This window comes from Branchiostoma floridae, chromosome 10 (assembly GCF_000003815.2).
Source record: "Branchiostoma floridae strain S238N-H82 chromosome 10, Bfl_VNyyK, whole genome shotgun sequence".
In the NCBI taxonomy this organism is placed as follows: Eukaryota; Metazoa; Chordata; class Leptocardii; order Amphioxiformes; family Branchiostomatidae; genus Branchiostoma; species Branchiostoma floridae.
Window position 1 is genome coordinate 6,186,804 of NC_049988.1, and position 15,189 is coordinate 6,201,992.

The 15,189-nt window shown below is 41.5% G+C and overlaps 2 protein-coding genes across 11 annotated transcripts in view; one reads left to right on the forward strand and one right to left on the reverse strand.

Annotated features, from left to right (window-relative positions):
• Window positions 1-1,225, forward strand: part of LOC118424133 (calcium-activated chloride channel regulator 1-like) — a 75,787-nt gene extending 74,562 nt beyond the window's left edge. Inside the window, exon 27 of the mRNA XM_035832631.1 lies at window positions 1-1,225. Coding sequence (XP_035688524.1) covers window positions 1-54 — 54 coding nt within the window. The 3' untranslated portion in view covers window positions 55-1,225.
• LOC118424134 (catenin beta-1-like) overlaps window positions 1,026-15,189 on the reverse strand; it is a 27,954-nt gene continuing 13,790 nt past the window's right edge. For 2 of the 10 annotated variants that reach the window (XM_035832641.1, XM_035832632.1), the window contains 20 exons: window positions 14,214-14,332; window positions 13,661-13,784; window positions 13,053-13,240; window positions 12,376-12,525; window positions 11,827-11,981; window positions 11,057-11,120; window positions 10,781-10,918; window positions 10,319-10,463; window positions 9,673-9,782; window positions 8,486-8,695; window positions 7,915-8,046; window positions 7,230-7,352; window positions 6,892-6,933; window positions 6,619-6,738; window positions 5,927-6,077; window positions 5,159-5,280; window positions 4,646-4,790; window positions 2,990-3,124; window positions 2,669-2,810; window positions 2,017-2,294 (listed from right to left, as the gene is read on the reverse strand). In XM_035832641.1, coding sequence (XP_035688534.1) covers window positions 2,677-2,810; window positions 2,990-3,124; window positions 4,646-4,790; window positions 5,159-5,280; window positions 5,927-6,077; window positions 6,619-6,738; window positions 6,892-6,933; window positions 7,230-7,352; window positions 7,915-8,046; window positions 8,486-8,695; window positions 9,673-9,782; window positions 10,319-10,463; window positions 10,781-10,918; window positions 11,057-11,120; window positions 11,827-11,981; window positions 12,376-12,525; window positions 13,053-13,240; window positions 13,661-13,784; window positions 14,214-14,332 — 2,507 coding nt within the window. In that variant the 3' untranslated portion in view covers window positions 2,017-2,294; window positions 2,669-2,676. Of the gene's footprint in view, window positions 2,295-2,668; window positions 2,811-2,989; window positions 3,125-4,645; window positions 4,791-5,158; window positions 5,281-5,926; window positions 6,078-6,618; window positions 6,739-6,891; window positions 6,934-7,229; window positions 7,353-7,914; window positions 8,047-8,485; window positions 8,696-9,672; window positions 9,783-10,318; window positions 10,464-10,780; window positions 10,983-11,056; window positions 11,121-11,826; window positions 11,982-12,375; window positions 12,526-13,052; window positions 13,241-13,660; window positions 13,785-14,213; window positions 14,333-15,189 lie in introns of all 10 variants that reach the window. The other 8 variants (XM_035832634.1, XM_035832642.1, XM_035832639.1 and 5 more) reach the window with 7 other exon arrangements.

Below are 15,189 nucleotides of genomic sequence, written 5' to 3' on the forward strand. Positions count from 1 at the left end.
GCCAAGGGAGTGATCCAAGAAGTGACAGACAGACATGAGAAGGTGCTGGTCTGAACATCGCTGGCTCAAATGATGGGAAGAAGAAACAAGACCTTCAGATATCGATGTTCCAGACAATTGCAGTCAAGATGTAGCTTTACTTCTTAAAAACTGTTGTTTTAGCAAACAGATGTGTTCGATTGCATGACTGTACATATTATATTTGAAAAGATGTATATTTTTGTATTTCAAAAATTTGCATTTTTGAACGTGTGAAATTCTGTGGAAGTTGTGTTTTCCATTGTTTTTGTTGCAAATTACCTGATTGAATATTGCTAAATGTCTTTTTGTTATGTGTACATACACTTTTGCAACACAGCTACCATAATAACTTACTGTACAGTAGTTATACTTGGTAGAACCTCATTTATCATTAAACTCAAAGTGACCATAGTTTTCAGTGTCTTTGTGAAGTTCTGAAATTCCTGATTTGAGTTGAAGACTTTTACACTGTACTACAACACACCAAAAACTAAGCAACCACTAAATTTTTATCAACTGTAATTAACAGATCACTGTGCTGAGATCAGCTAGACACTTGGTCCCACCACTAAAAAAATAGATTTACAGCATGTAGATTATGGCAAGTTCTGTTAATGAAATTTACCCTCCTACCTGGTATATAGGTCACCACAATGCCCACCTGCTATCAAAGTTAGACTGTCCATAGTCTTCTGTTTTCAACCAACTTCTAGATCTGCGGTGCAACATGAATACCCAAAATGTGGTACCATAAGCCGTAAAAATTTGACTCAGCCCTTAGGAATTAGTGTCTGTACTTAGTCTACATATCGAACATTTCTGATGAGTCTTCATAACACATTTCCTCTATTTAGTTAGTCCTAACTCTAAAATAAACTTGTTCAAATGGTGATGTATCTGACTAAGACCAGCCTATTCATTTGAACTGTAACTAACTGTAAGAGGCTTCAGGGCTTTCCTACAGAGTAAGACAAACACGAATAAATGAAAAAGATTCATTCACGTACATGTAAAAGCCATCTTTATTACAATAAAAACAAGCCAAGGCAACAGAAGTGGCAGCTCTTACACATTAACTCATGTTAGCATCCCTAACGACTCTCGACTGTGTTACCTAAAAGCGCCCCCCTCCCCACGATGGCATCGTCCCTAGGTATAAAATACAGCAAAAAGAGGCAAATATAAAGAGACAAACAAGAATCAGCTACGGAGAATAAAGAGGGGGTACAGCTACGACAGGCCGCTACTTAAGTAGTGTCAAAATTTCCACAATCTTGTGTGGTTGCCATAGTCAAAAGTCTGAATAATCTGGGTTTTGAAACCTGTCTTCTATGGGTTTAAGTCTTTAGTATTTCAGTGTAGAGAATACAATGTCGTACTTAGTGCTGCTATACTGGGCCGATACACTGCCCCTACATAAACACAACATCTAGCTACAAAATTAAACATACAACTAACACATCTTAGTATCAATCCAACGGAAAAAATGGAATGCAACTAGAAATACATAAAATTCCAAAGCCATAGTAAGTAAATAACACGTGGAATAGCTCGTCCCAGAACTCAACTGGGGTACAATAGTCATTTCTGCCTTGTCTTTTCTTTTTTATCCATGGATGCTACATCGCTACGCACTTCTGATATGGAATCTTATAGACGTATTTGGACTCAGGCGTCTGGGATCTATGTACAGTAATATTTGTGATCTAAAAAGGACGTCATGAGTTGCTAAACGATTCAAAAATACAGTAGAATTCCCTATCTTCTCTTCTTAGAGAACCCTCTCTCCAATCTCACAACTCTACATGATTTATTCTGTGCCCACAGAATCTTCCAACAACATCACTTCTTCTCTTGCTTCTTTGCTAGTCTTAGACCCCAAGAATCTTATCCAAGAATCATTTCTAGAGCTTCGGTTCTCTCTTTCTTGGAAGTTAATAAGGTCATCCCTATGGCAACAATGCAACATGCACTCCTTCGTTTTAAACTCTCCTCTCGTACAGTTCACTATTCCAAACAAAACCTTCCACCAGGAAACACAAAACGAAATTACTTTCAACAAAAAAACCTTTCCCTGACTCAGTTTACCAAAACTCCTGTCTAAATCCTTCTGCTGTCACCTCCTCTCCCATCATGCCTCAGTGCAGGAAGTGACATCATAGGAAGACACTGTGGGCAGGGCTGGCTGCTGTCAATCATATGGTAATTTGGACCAAACTTGATTTTCTTCTCTCATTCATTCATCTCATCACTTGCTCTCCCTCAAGGCATCTCTGGAAAGAAATGGCAAAAACTTGGTTAGAATTTGGCACTTTTATGTCGAAATAGTTTTTTTTTCACTTCTATGCCCAAAACATCTTTTCCCGCCTATGTTGAAGCAACAACAAAACTGCTGAATTGGAACTACAAAAATATATTCTTATATGACAACTTTACAACTGCTTATGGTTTGGAAAACATACAATTCTGAATTCTCTATTCTGAAGACATCCCAAATGTGGATTTACATACTACTAGTACTAGGGTCATTTTACACATCAAGATCAAAACTCTGCTAATCCTTTGAACATCAAGTCTGTCAAATGATTTCAGACTTGAACCCGAGTTAAAATGAAGAGGAATATAAAAAGGATTCATGGTCTCTCACCTGTGTTTTTACAGGTCAGTGTCGAACCATGCCAGCTGGTTGTTGTCCCCGCCCTGTGGTGGGAGACCCTCCAGGCCAAGGTCGGCCGTGGGGATCCCAAGGTCAAGGTCCTGGGGATAGTCAGAGTGGGAGGGGTGGCCACCTGTATGGGTAATCAATCAATTAATCAATCTAATGTAGTTTATCGATCAAATATGGCTCCAAACCAAAAAGCATTTTGGCTCATGCCATCAAGTGAAATGGTATGAAGGACCAAACTTCAATTGTGTTGGTGAAAGAGAAGAAAGAAAATTCCACTACCAAAAAGACACCCTGCCCTACCTGCGGCTCCCTGCATGTGGTGTGGTCCGCCTGGCCCTGGGCCCATGTCCATGTGGTCCATACCATGATCGATGGGGGTGTGGGGGGGCTGGTCGTGGTACGAACCTGTAGAATACAGGCCAGTTCTCGGTTGAACTGCCGATCAAGGCATGTTAATGGCACAGTCACGCACACAGCAAGCACGGGAAGCAAAGCACACTCAGGACAGGACAAGTTATTTACTGAAGCTTTTGTCCGTCAAAACAACTTCTCCATCACAAATTGCAGAGTAGTTCTATTGCTGAGTATCAACACCAAAATATGCAATATGTAGCTAAATGCATCATTTCTCATGTTAATTCATCAACTTATTTCAACTTGAAAAGTTCTATTTCTTTCTCTCTCTTCAGTGTGACATTTTGCCCAACTTATTAATCAAGAAAGATTAATAAGTTGGGCTGTTCCCCAGCAACTTTTTGCCCTGTCCAAGTAGCCTAACCTATGTACTGATTAATTCACTACAATCAAACTATGCAAAAAACCAAGAAGGTTCAACCTCCTTGAAAAAACAAAGCATTGCAAGGCTCAAAATACCTCATCTGTTTTCTACCATGTCTTATTCTTTGTATCAAACCTGTTTTTTTCTAGCTTGCAAAATTGCAAATTGTTTTCAATTTTTCCAGCAATCTACAAATTTCATTCCAGATGGGTACACTGAACCTTGCATCATGGACAAACAAATCTAGAAATGCTACTTAGCAAAGAAAAACAACACAGTTTGAGGCAAGCTGGACTCAGTAGCAAGCGAAAGCGGACCAATCCAGACAGTGCACGACACAGCACTCACAAACCAACCGGAAGGAAATGCGAGTAACTGTACTTACAGAAGACTTTTCCCTGCAATCCCTTAGCCAGTAGACCATGCAGCAAGACCCAACACATGCAATATTTCAACCAGAAGTACCACAAAAATATAAAGTCCTTTGGACTTTGTGTGCCACATTTTATGTTGACCAATCAGAAAATGATTCAGCAAAAAGGTGGATCACAATTGGCTTGTCCTGTTGACCAATCACATTTAACACTGTGGATAGTGGAACCCTGTTGGTCTGATACTATTGACCAATCCGGGAGCAAATAAGTTTGGGACTTCTGGTTGGCAGTCAAAGACAGAAAAATTAGATTACAGGAATAAACACCAGGTTGTGATCTGACTCTAAGGCTGTACCTGTAGCTGTGGAAAGGTTCTTTGAAATTTTGTTTGAACCATTCTAAGATACTCTAGTTTGAGGTTTACATGGTGTTTTGCTCATAGGTACAGCCTTTTAGAGTCAGTGCACGTTAGTCTTGGCTAACTGGACTTCCAGCATTCTGTTCCTTGTCCCCAAGCTGAAATGCAAACAAAGTCTGTTCCAAAATGTGCAACAACTCAAAGACACTCCCTCTCAAGTATCTGTTGAGCTTTCTTCATAGTCAACTGACAGTATTATTCTCCTAGCAATTGCTGGAAGCTCCAAATGAGCTTTACTCATGTTTTCCACTTTGTTGTTCCTCAGAACAGATACACTTCAATCTCTTGAAGAAACTACTTCTCGGCCAGTGTCCATGAATGATTGTCCATTAAGGAGCAAACCTTGGTTGCCGTGGTAACGAACATGAACTTCGAGGAGGCCTTACCTTGGTGCGGCTGTCTTCCCATGGTGCTATGCTGTCCGCTGTGCACACTACTCACACTACTGTGATGGGAAAACATACCTTCCCCGCGGTATGCTGGCTCGTCTGGGGGCATCATCATCATCCCAGGGTCATGCAACTCGTGGGGCTAGGGAATAAAAATGTTCATGTTCAATACTTTATTTCAAGTCTAAAAAAGACAAGTAAAAGAATGCCTGTTGAACTATTTGTCTACTTGTATCTACTGCATTCAAATTTCTGGAAGTCAACCGAACATATAAGAGTGAAAATATAGCAGTTGACACATGCTGCTTCATGTATTCGGTATAAGCAGCTCTTCTGTATTTTGGTCTGAATAAACCAATCGGTAAAAATTTGCAAAACAGTTCAGATTTCTGTCCCTTAATAGTTTTACCATTGGTTAAATTCTTATAGTTACATTTTGTGATTTAGTTTTGAACTGCAAAAAATCTGTTCCTACAACAAGTGACCTATGATCGTTATGACCTATCTCACCTCTGCCCATGGCATGGCGTCTGCCCTGCAGAGGGAGGAGGTGAGCTCTACAGACAGCCTCTTCTTGTAGTCCTGGGGCTTGTCTTCAGACATGCGGAACAGTACAGCTGCTGCATAGGTGGCTACAGGGGAAACACAAACATACAAATCAAATAAAACATCTCAGGGTTCTAGCCAGGATTTCATTTTGGCATAGTGGGAATGGCATGGTCTTGGCCCTTCCACAACGGTGAGATTTAAAAAAAGTAGAATTAAAAGTTGGCACTCAGTTAACATCATATGTAATTTGAAGAGTTTTTTGGTCAGTTTTGTGTGTCATATCATAATTTTTCATTGTTCAGACATTGATTAGACATTGTTGAACAAGCGAATGATAGCAAAGTACCATTACACTAGTTAACAATAGCATAATGGTCACAAATTATAACGTAGTAGACTATTCTAGAATGCACTAGCTAGAACCGCGCATCTTTGGGATTACTGCTCCCTGGTTGTGTCACAGATGACAGTAATCACTGTGCTTAAAAATCTCTATCGTTTTTTAACAACTTGGGTCCACATTTCAAAAGTTGAGTAGGATCAAATATTCTTGCACAGTGAGCAGTCATCTCCAGTTACCAAAATTTAAAAAAATTCCATACAACCAAAACACGAATACACAGGAAGATAGCTCTTTGATGACTTAACACTAAGCAATACCTTTCATACACTACCACTACATGGGCAGGCTTGGAGACCTTCTAACTACAAACATGTACCAACACTCACCGACTCCCTCGTTGCGTGAGTGCAGTAGTTCTGTGAGCGGGGCGGTGGCTCCCTCAGCCTCGATGATCTCAGCACTCTCCTTGTCCTGTGCCAGTTCACACAGCACACCAGCTGCCACACGCTGGATATTCTCAATGTTGGAGTACAGCAACTGGAACAACAACAAGTCAAGATCGAACATAAGTTTCTACATAATGGATTTTTCAGATGATTGAGTACAGTACATAAAGCACAAAAAGATGTAGTTTCAGTCCATCCATTAATACCACCGAGCAAGGTTCTGGCCAGCGTCCGTCCTTCCGAGGAAATTTGCTGCTGGGGACAGACAAAAATTTTGCACATTCTGTCTTCTACAATGGACAAAAATTGGCATGTAAACATATCAAAACAGATGCCATTAAACCAAGCTGAGTCTACAAGAAAAATTTGCCCCTCAACATGCAGGAAATAGCATTTCAGAGGGTCTAGATCTAAAAATTTTCCAAAGGGAGCATGCTCCTGGACCCCCCTATAATCGTTGGGTCTTAGGCGCTCGATATAATTTCTGGATTCATAATCCAGAAAAAATTCAGGCTGGCTAGAACAATGCTTGGCGGATCTTCTGTCCATCTCAAAATGTTACAATTTTCAACACATTTGTTCCAAAACAGTATAGAAATCTAATTAAACTCATTATCACAATGTTCTCTGACCTGAACGAAGAGTGGAATACAGTTCAGACTGCGGATGACGGCACGGTTGTGTGCGTCGCGGGCCAGGATGTGCAGAGCTCCCACGGTTCCCTCAACGATCTCTTCCATACGGACACCATCCTGCGGAAAATACATTTCAAAGTCAAGACCAGAACTAAAATTTAGCCATGCAAATTGCTACCAAAAATCAAAGGGAATCCTATGGCGTTATTTTCAAACATATCGCTAACTTCAAGTTGGTCATTTTCAAACCGGATTACAAACAACACTTACCACATAGCCTCCCTGGCTGCTTGTGGAACCCATGGAAGCCCTCTGTTAGAGTAAGAAAGGAAATATATCAGAAACATGTACAACTTGATGGTTCTTGATTTTGATAACAACACATCAAATAAGAAAATACTCTGGTTCTAGAAACACCACAAAAAATTTAAGCAAAAGAACAACCCAGGCTCTGTAGGTTCTAAGCTACTTTGAGAGCAAAAGTTGTCTGTCATTTCCTCTTAAAATCATGGCATAACAGTCTAATGAAACAAACTGAAATTCAGAATTGTTACCATCTTTAGTCTCCCAAACAAACAAACAAACAAACAAACAGCACTGTTGCTCACCCTCTGTGTGTCCTGATGGGCCCTCATGAGGAGCTGGATCAGACGGGGCAGAGCGCCCTGCTCACGTAGTGGTGCGTGATTGGCTGGGCACAGTGCCAGGTTACGCATCAGACCAATCACAGCCTACGACACAAAAAAACATCAGTAAGGCATCAGACCAATAACAGCCAAGAACACAACACAACATCAGATGAACATGTAAACCAATCATAGCCTTGAACCAATGTGCTACCATCAATTCAATTATCTGCACTTTCTGTGTTTTACTGGACAAACATGTATAATCTAGACTGCCTGTTGACCAAGCATTTTTGTAATACAGTATAAGAAAAAAGAAACCTACTGCTATTCGGAGTACTAAAAAAAGCTTAACACAAATACAAAGGGTACATATCCCCATTATACTGTAAATGCATCTAGTTTGCGGGGATTGGATTTCCCGGTAGCGGGAAAATGGACTTTCCGCGGTGGTTTTAATTTTGCGGAAGCGTTATAGACTGTATTCACATACATCCACACAGTGGTTTTAAGTTTGTGGTGAAGTGGCCACTGCGAACATAAAACCACTGCAAACATTTCTGCATTGACAGTAGCTTATACTGAACGCAATTTCATCAAGGAAAGTTACATGAAACCATGTACAGTGCAGTAACTGGACTAAAAGTTTTCATCAGTAGTTCCTTACCTTGATGAGTGGCCAGCGGGATGGTGGATGGAGGAGCTTGACCAACACGGGAAGACCGTAGTGCAGACGCACGGCATTCTGGGCCATCTCCGCCTCGGGGTGACGACTGGTCAGATGGCGCAAGGCACACACCTATGGTGAGGGAGGAAAATAAGATTACTTTATCACTGGAAAAAAGGGTGCTTCTATGTTTAAGAATGGAGTTATCTAAGGAGAGTGGTTCTGACTGGATTCAGAGATTTGTTTACCATCAGAAATCAGGCTCTGTAGACGACAAATTGGTATCATCATCCCCAGTCAAATGTAGTATTTTGCTTTTGTTTAAATCCATGAAAGAAACTTTTTTCGATGTTCAAATACTCTAAAATGTGTGTTTTAAATGGCTACGTACTCTGCCAAAAGTAATTCTCTTCTACCATATACATATTTCTTTTGGGAGACAGACATTGTATCCTTGACTACAAACTAAGAAGTCTTTTCAGATAAACAGAAAATGTTTCAACATACTTCACCAACAATAATGTGAGACAAAATAATGCTACAAGAATTACAAAAGCAACAAGAAACTTACAGCTGGTTCGGTGATATCCTCCCTGTCCCCGGCCTGCAGAATGGTACGGACCAGCGCCTCGATACCACCAACCTGGCACACGATCATCTTGTTGCGCCCGTTGTTGCAGGTCAAGTTTGACAGGATGCCGGCGGCGCACGTTACGATGTTGATGTCGTTGTGTGCCAGCATGTGCACCAGAGTCTGGAGAAGACCCTCCAATGCCTCTTGCTGTAGAAACAGAATTCAAAAAATGCTGAATCCACCAATCAGGTGCAATGATTCTTGTCATGTGACTCATATCAACCAATGATAGTCAAGTGCAAAGAGCTCTAATCATGTGACTCGTGTCCACCACTAAGTGTCTAGAGTCACATGCAAGAGCTCTGATCATGTGACTAACATCCACCAATGTACAAAAAACCTTGCAACAAACAAAGAAACATTTTTGGTGTTTGATTTTCAGATTACTGTAAATACTTCAATAACTGCACACCCATTCCAGAATCAAAGTTTAAGCTTGTATCTTACATTGCCAAGAAAACTGATGGCAAAAATCTTTGTTCCATCATGTAAATGTGAATGTGAATGTGCAGTTATTGGAGCAAAAACGGCATTCTCCGTGAACAGGAACTGAACCAACTAGAGACAAATATGGTTTTACGTCTTCAAAGATACCCCGTATAAGCTGCAAGTGGGCTCGAGCCAAGGTTTCCATAAAGGTTTGCATATGACTTCCCTAGAAACACACGCAAACCGAGGGGGCAAGAAAGAAGGTTACTAGCAACAAAGCAACATCTATTGCATCAGAACAACCACAAGCAAAATTAGCAAAGTTGCAATAAAGGCACACAAAGCACATGTCACTCATAACATTTACACATGAATCTAACATTGAATTTGATACAAACTGTTGCAGTTCCTAATTTATCTCAAGAAAAGTTTAACACTGGGCTCAGTAGTTTGTTTACCGTCAGAAGTCAGGCTCTGTAGACGACAACTTTGTTTCATCATCCCCAGTCATAACATGTAAAACGACTACACTGTTACACCAGAGAAAGCGGTTGCATAATTCTAATCAATGATTTTGGGCACAACACTGAAGACCAAAGCCTAGAGTATACTGTTCTCCTTATTACCCTTGTATCTAACAATGCTACTCTAGTTATCACCGTGTAAGAAAGATAAGAAAAGGGGGGTTCACTCACTCTCACCTGCTTGGTGGCCGCATCAGACAGGTTCCTCAGTGTCCAGAGGCAGTTCTGGACCAGACGGGGGCTCTGGTGGGACAGGTGCTGACCAAGGGCCTGCATGCCACCTGGGAAGGGGGAGGCAATAAGGTACAATGATAAAACTGGCAGATTAAACGATTCCAATTCTTCTCCTAGCAACCATGGTGGCTTACTTCCCCAAATTGTGTCCAAGATTTTTTATTCCATCTTTCACTAAAGTAAAACGTAAACAGAACAAGAAACCAGTACAATGGTGTGAGGGAAGGGAAAGCAACCACTCCATTGTAGTATGCTCCACTTACGTCTATATAGAGATTAGAAGGCAACTATTTCTTGCCTCCTCCATTTTAAGAGTAACCTTCCCCTATCAATCACAACATTGGTGCCAACAGACTACATCAGCAAGGAAGTTTTACTTCAAAAGAAAGGTGGCCAGTGGGGACAAGCGGTTTTACAACACATAAACCCACATAATACAACATAACCCTAAAGTACAAATGCTTTTGCAATGATAGATTTTGTTGTTTAACGAAGTACTATGAGCAAACGGCTAATGGTCGACAGCAGTTTTACAAATGTAGGCACACGTGATACAATGGAAACTAAACGTGTAACTACTTACCAGCTTCCACGATGGCAGGTTTGTTACTGGAGCACACAGACAGCACCTTCAGCACACGGCTGGTGGTCCACAGCAGTTTCTCATAGGTGTAAGTACGCATGATGCGAACCAGCTCGCCGGGGCCGCCACTAGCAAGGATGATCAACTGTAGGGACAAGATAGTGGACACTTCGTAAGCTGCTTCTTCCAAACAAAAGAAATCTCCAACTCTACTTTAAATTTTGAACCTCCTGTACATTAGTATGTATCAAACATTACTTGTAACCCAAAAGGAGACTAGAATGATTGACTGAAGTTGAAAAACAGTGCACTGCAAACTATCCAACTTGTCTATTCAAGAAAAATGAAAGGAAACTTCAAAGACTGACATAAGTTGGATAGTAGGCATCTTTCCATCTTAGGATAGAACCTACTGATATTGCATACACACTCCAACCAATGACATGAACTTTGCCCTCTCACCTTGCTCTCCTGGTTTCCGTATGCCAGGATCTGGAGGCAGTCGGTCACGATGGCCAGGAACTTCACGTTGTTCCTCTGGAGCAGAGCTACCATCTTCTGCAGGCCGCCGGCCAGACGCACCGCCATCTTGGAGCCCTCCTGGTGCAACAGCAGGTTGTGGAGAGTCGTGATGGCGTAGAACAGCACAGACTCCACCTGGGAGCTGGAGAGAGGAAAGGAAAGTTATGATCATGTGATGATCATGTGATAAACACGTGATAATCATGTGGACTCCTCCTGGTGCAACAGCAGGTTGTGCAGGGTCGTGATGGCATAGAACAGCACGGACTCCACCTGGGAGCTGGAGGGAAGGAAAGGAAAGTTATGATCATGTGATGATCATGTGATAAACATGTGATGATCATGTGATAAACATGTGAACATCATGTGGACCCTCCTAGTACAACAGCAGGTTGTGCAGGATTGTGATGGCGTAGAACAGCAGACTCCACCTGGGAACTAAAGAATGGAAAGTTACAATCATGTAATGAACATGTGACAATCATGTGACAATCAGGTGCAGCCAGCAGCTATGTTTCTGCAATCCTGGTGCAAGTTGGATCAAAAACATAAAAGTCAAAACTTAAAACTTCTGCCTGCTTTGCAAGCAAGTACATTACAGAGTAACTGAAGAACTAGAATGTTTTGCTTGTGTCTCTCCATCCTTTGTTTGATTATACTGCTGCTGGGGTCCCTGACGCAGGGGTAGGCAGCAGTCGGCTAGTCTTCACACTTCGCTTCCATTTGACTCTGTCCAGTGGGTCCACCCGTCAGGCCGCACACCTTCAAGTCCCTCCTAACACAGTCCCTCCAGGTTTTTTCTTGGTCTACCACGACCTCTGTTGCCAGACACTTTCAGTTTGTGTGAATTTTTATAACAATCTTGGTACAACTGCAAACAATTATGTTAAAAAATTATGTCAAGAAATTATTTAAATCTTTAGCCATGTAGTTGCATATAAGCACACTTCCGATGTGTATTTGGAGTGAGTTCTGTCAACCCTTACCCGAGGAGCTTGACGAGAGCTGGGATGCCTCCTGACTTGAAGATGGACAGAAGTCCCTGTCGGTGGTGGGACAGGTTGTGCAGGGTGCCGGCAGCACAGCGGGTCGTCTCCACATCGTTAGTGGTCTGCATGGCACGCACCAGGGCTGCTACCATCTACAGAAGGACAAAGCATTTAGACATTTTTATCAAAGTTTCCTCAAGTTTTGCCGAAAGTGGAAGGGCAGTGTGATAAAAGACATTCCTAATTTCAAAGAAACTACCATGCCTACTCCACTAGCTTAAGTCACAACAATCATTTTCTCAATATCTTAAACCTTCTTGGAAGTACTAATGCTATTGGGATGATCATTTTCCATTCCACTTTCAAAATGGATACTGGAATAGGGAATCATAAGAAATTTTTTCTTCTTTTTCCACCAACATTATCATGGAATGCTTGCTCTAAACTCCTACAAACCTGTGACATCTTTTCATATTCAGGGCATGTGAATGTGTGAGATATTTTTATGTGACAGTTTTTAAAAAATCTAGGAAAGGGCAGTCTGACCTGTGGTGAGTTCATGATGGCGTGGCGGCTGGCCTCCTTCTTGGACAGCTGATGGACCATCATGGCGGCCTGGCTCACTACCACCTGGTCTTCATCGTTCAGGAGCTTGGTCAGCTCGGGAATGGCGCGGGTCGCAAGGTCAGCATCGTCCTGAGGGAAACATACACATTTGTTTACACTTAATCTTCTACTGGCTATGATACAGTTAGGAATATGCAAGATCAGCATCATTCTGAAGCTACAGCAGTTTATATTACTATCACCCTTCAAAACTTGTTAAATTTTCTCTTGCAGTCTGGAACTTCCAAAATATCATAATGATAATCCAGATATGTGGGAGAATCACTATAAATTAGGAAAACAGCTTCACACTTTCTAGTAAGTCCTTCATTTAAATATACCGCATCAAAAGAATATTGATACATATCGCACAGCAAAGGAAATAAATGGCTTACATTCTGGATGCAACATCGGGTCCTACACCGTTTTGGATCATTATCAGATGCTAAAGCCAATTTTCTTTTCTTATCATTTCAAAATTTGAATACTTAGCACTGCCACAGAAGAAGCTATTAGTACATTCATTCCAGATGAGTTACAGTGTCATAATACTCACGTATAGGAATAATGAAAGAACTGGGACTAAATGTTGAACTGACTGATATCACAGCCCGTACCTGGTAGTTGATAAGGTTCACCACAGCGTGTTTCAGCATCTGCGATGGTTCGGCCAGGCGCTGAACAGCGGTTGGCTGGTTCGGGTCGAACTGTGTGGACGGGATCTGGGTGCCCTCGTCCAGAGTCTCCGGGAACATGGCGGCACGCACGCGCTGGGAACGAGTCTGGATCAGCTGTTGGTTCATCTCTGGGGTGGGGAAGAAGAAATAAGTAACTTGAATAGACTGAAGTTATTCAAAGATACAAATGGTTTTCCTTATTCTTTCACTATGTTGACGATCAATTAATGCAGTGGTAAAACAGAAAGGAAGACATAAGGGAAAGATCTATTTGAAGACAGGGAATAATAAATACAAATGTTTGTCTTGTTGTATCTTGTATATTTGGCCTGAATATAACTTTCAGCGTGGGTGGTTTTAGGGTCAGGTTGGAGCATACTGTTTACAAACTTTTGTCTTGAATGTAACTTTGCTTGGACGGTTTTAGGCTTGCAATCACACATAATGGTTCTGGTAGACTCTTCCAGATATGAAAAGCTCACTGGAGGGGCAGGGGTGAACACGTTCTATGCTACGAGAAAAGAAGAGTCATAAGAAGTGTTCCTCACCATTGACCTGCTCCTGAGTGAAGCCCTCCTGGAAGCCCTGGTTCCACTCCATCAACATGTGAGAGGTGTCCATGCCATCATCATCCAGGTCATCAGGGCCCTGGCGACTGCTCAGGGATGGTGCCTAAAAAAACAATTCAAATTACAGTTAGAAATACATGTAATAGTGTGTTATGCCATACATTGTACCGTGTACAATTGCCATGCAATAAAGTCCTTCTGTAATAGCTTTTCAGCTCAGTTTTAACTTGTAGACTGAAATTCTACCATTGTTCACAACCTAAGAACCGACATTGTATAGTAAGTACACACAGTCCTGGTAAAAATTCCCCTCCTATTTTCGAACAATAGAGTAAACAATTTATTGATGAACTCCTGTCCACAGCATTTAGCAATGCCATACAATGGAATGCAACTTTATTTACAAGCATGCAAGTTGGATGAGTCAATACATAGTAAACTGGCACAAGACAACAAACTAATGTAATGATGATAACCAACCACAATACGTGTTACAGATTTGTTACAGATTTGGAGAGAGGCCAAAGCTTACCTGTGTGGTGGCACCTGATTGGATACCAGAGTCCAGGTAGGACTGCTGTTGCCACTCCATGGTCTGCTGTTTAGGGTCCATGGCTGGCATGCCGCTCAGGTCCATGTAGTTACCTTGGTCTGGTGGGAACACACAAGACAAACGTCTTAGAACAAGGAGAAAATAGTATGTAGACAAGACATGATACAAAGGTACAAACAAGAACATTCATTTGGCTTTAATATCCAAAGCTGAGTTAGCAATTCAATGTATAGAGCAAAAGGAATAGAATTTTCTGAAGAGTCACACTTTTTCGGCTGTAACATTGACTATCTTTTCTTAGTGACTGTAGAACTAGTTGTGGAACTGGTATATAGAAGAGGCTTTGAATTGTTGCATAATATTCTACCTGGATACCATACTGTATGTAGCCTGGAATCCAGCCGTGTTGTGCTTTGGTCGCTCTGCTTCCTGTGCGAACACGTCTGGCATTCGTTACGATTGGAACGATTGGCCCTTACGCCACTAATGAGGAGACTCATGAATATTCATATTTGTTTCTCTTTGCTGATTGGATGACCCCTGAGAGAAGAACACCAATCGCGAGGCGCTATTTCTCACGTGATCTGTTGTTGTGATACTGAAAAGTTCGCGGGAAAGATAGAAGTAGTGTTCCGTTCGATTACAAACTGTAAACTTGGAGCTAACAGCCAATCAGAAATCTCGCAGATAAAATCTGCGAATATTTAAATGCCGATCGTTCGAATGCTAATGAATGCCAGTCGTATTGGCAGGAAGCGTACCTCAGGGGAGCGACCAAAGCACAATACGGCTGGATTCCAGGCTATACTGTATGTTTATATACGTTAGCAATGTTTCATTTTGGGATTTTCCCACCACAATTTTATCTGCATAAAGTGTGCTTTATATCAGTTTGCAGTACTTATAAAGAAAACTTGCCACAACTTGTTGGTTAGAAAAAAACCTGCTACACAGG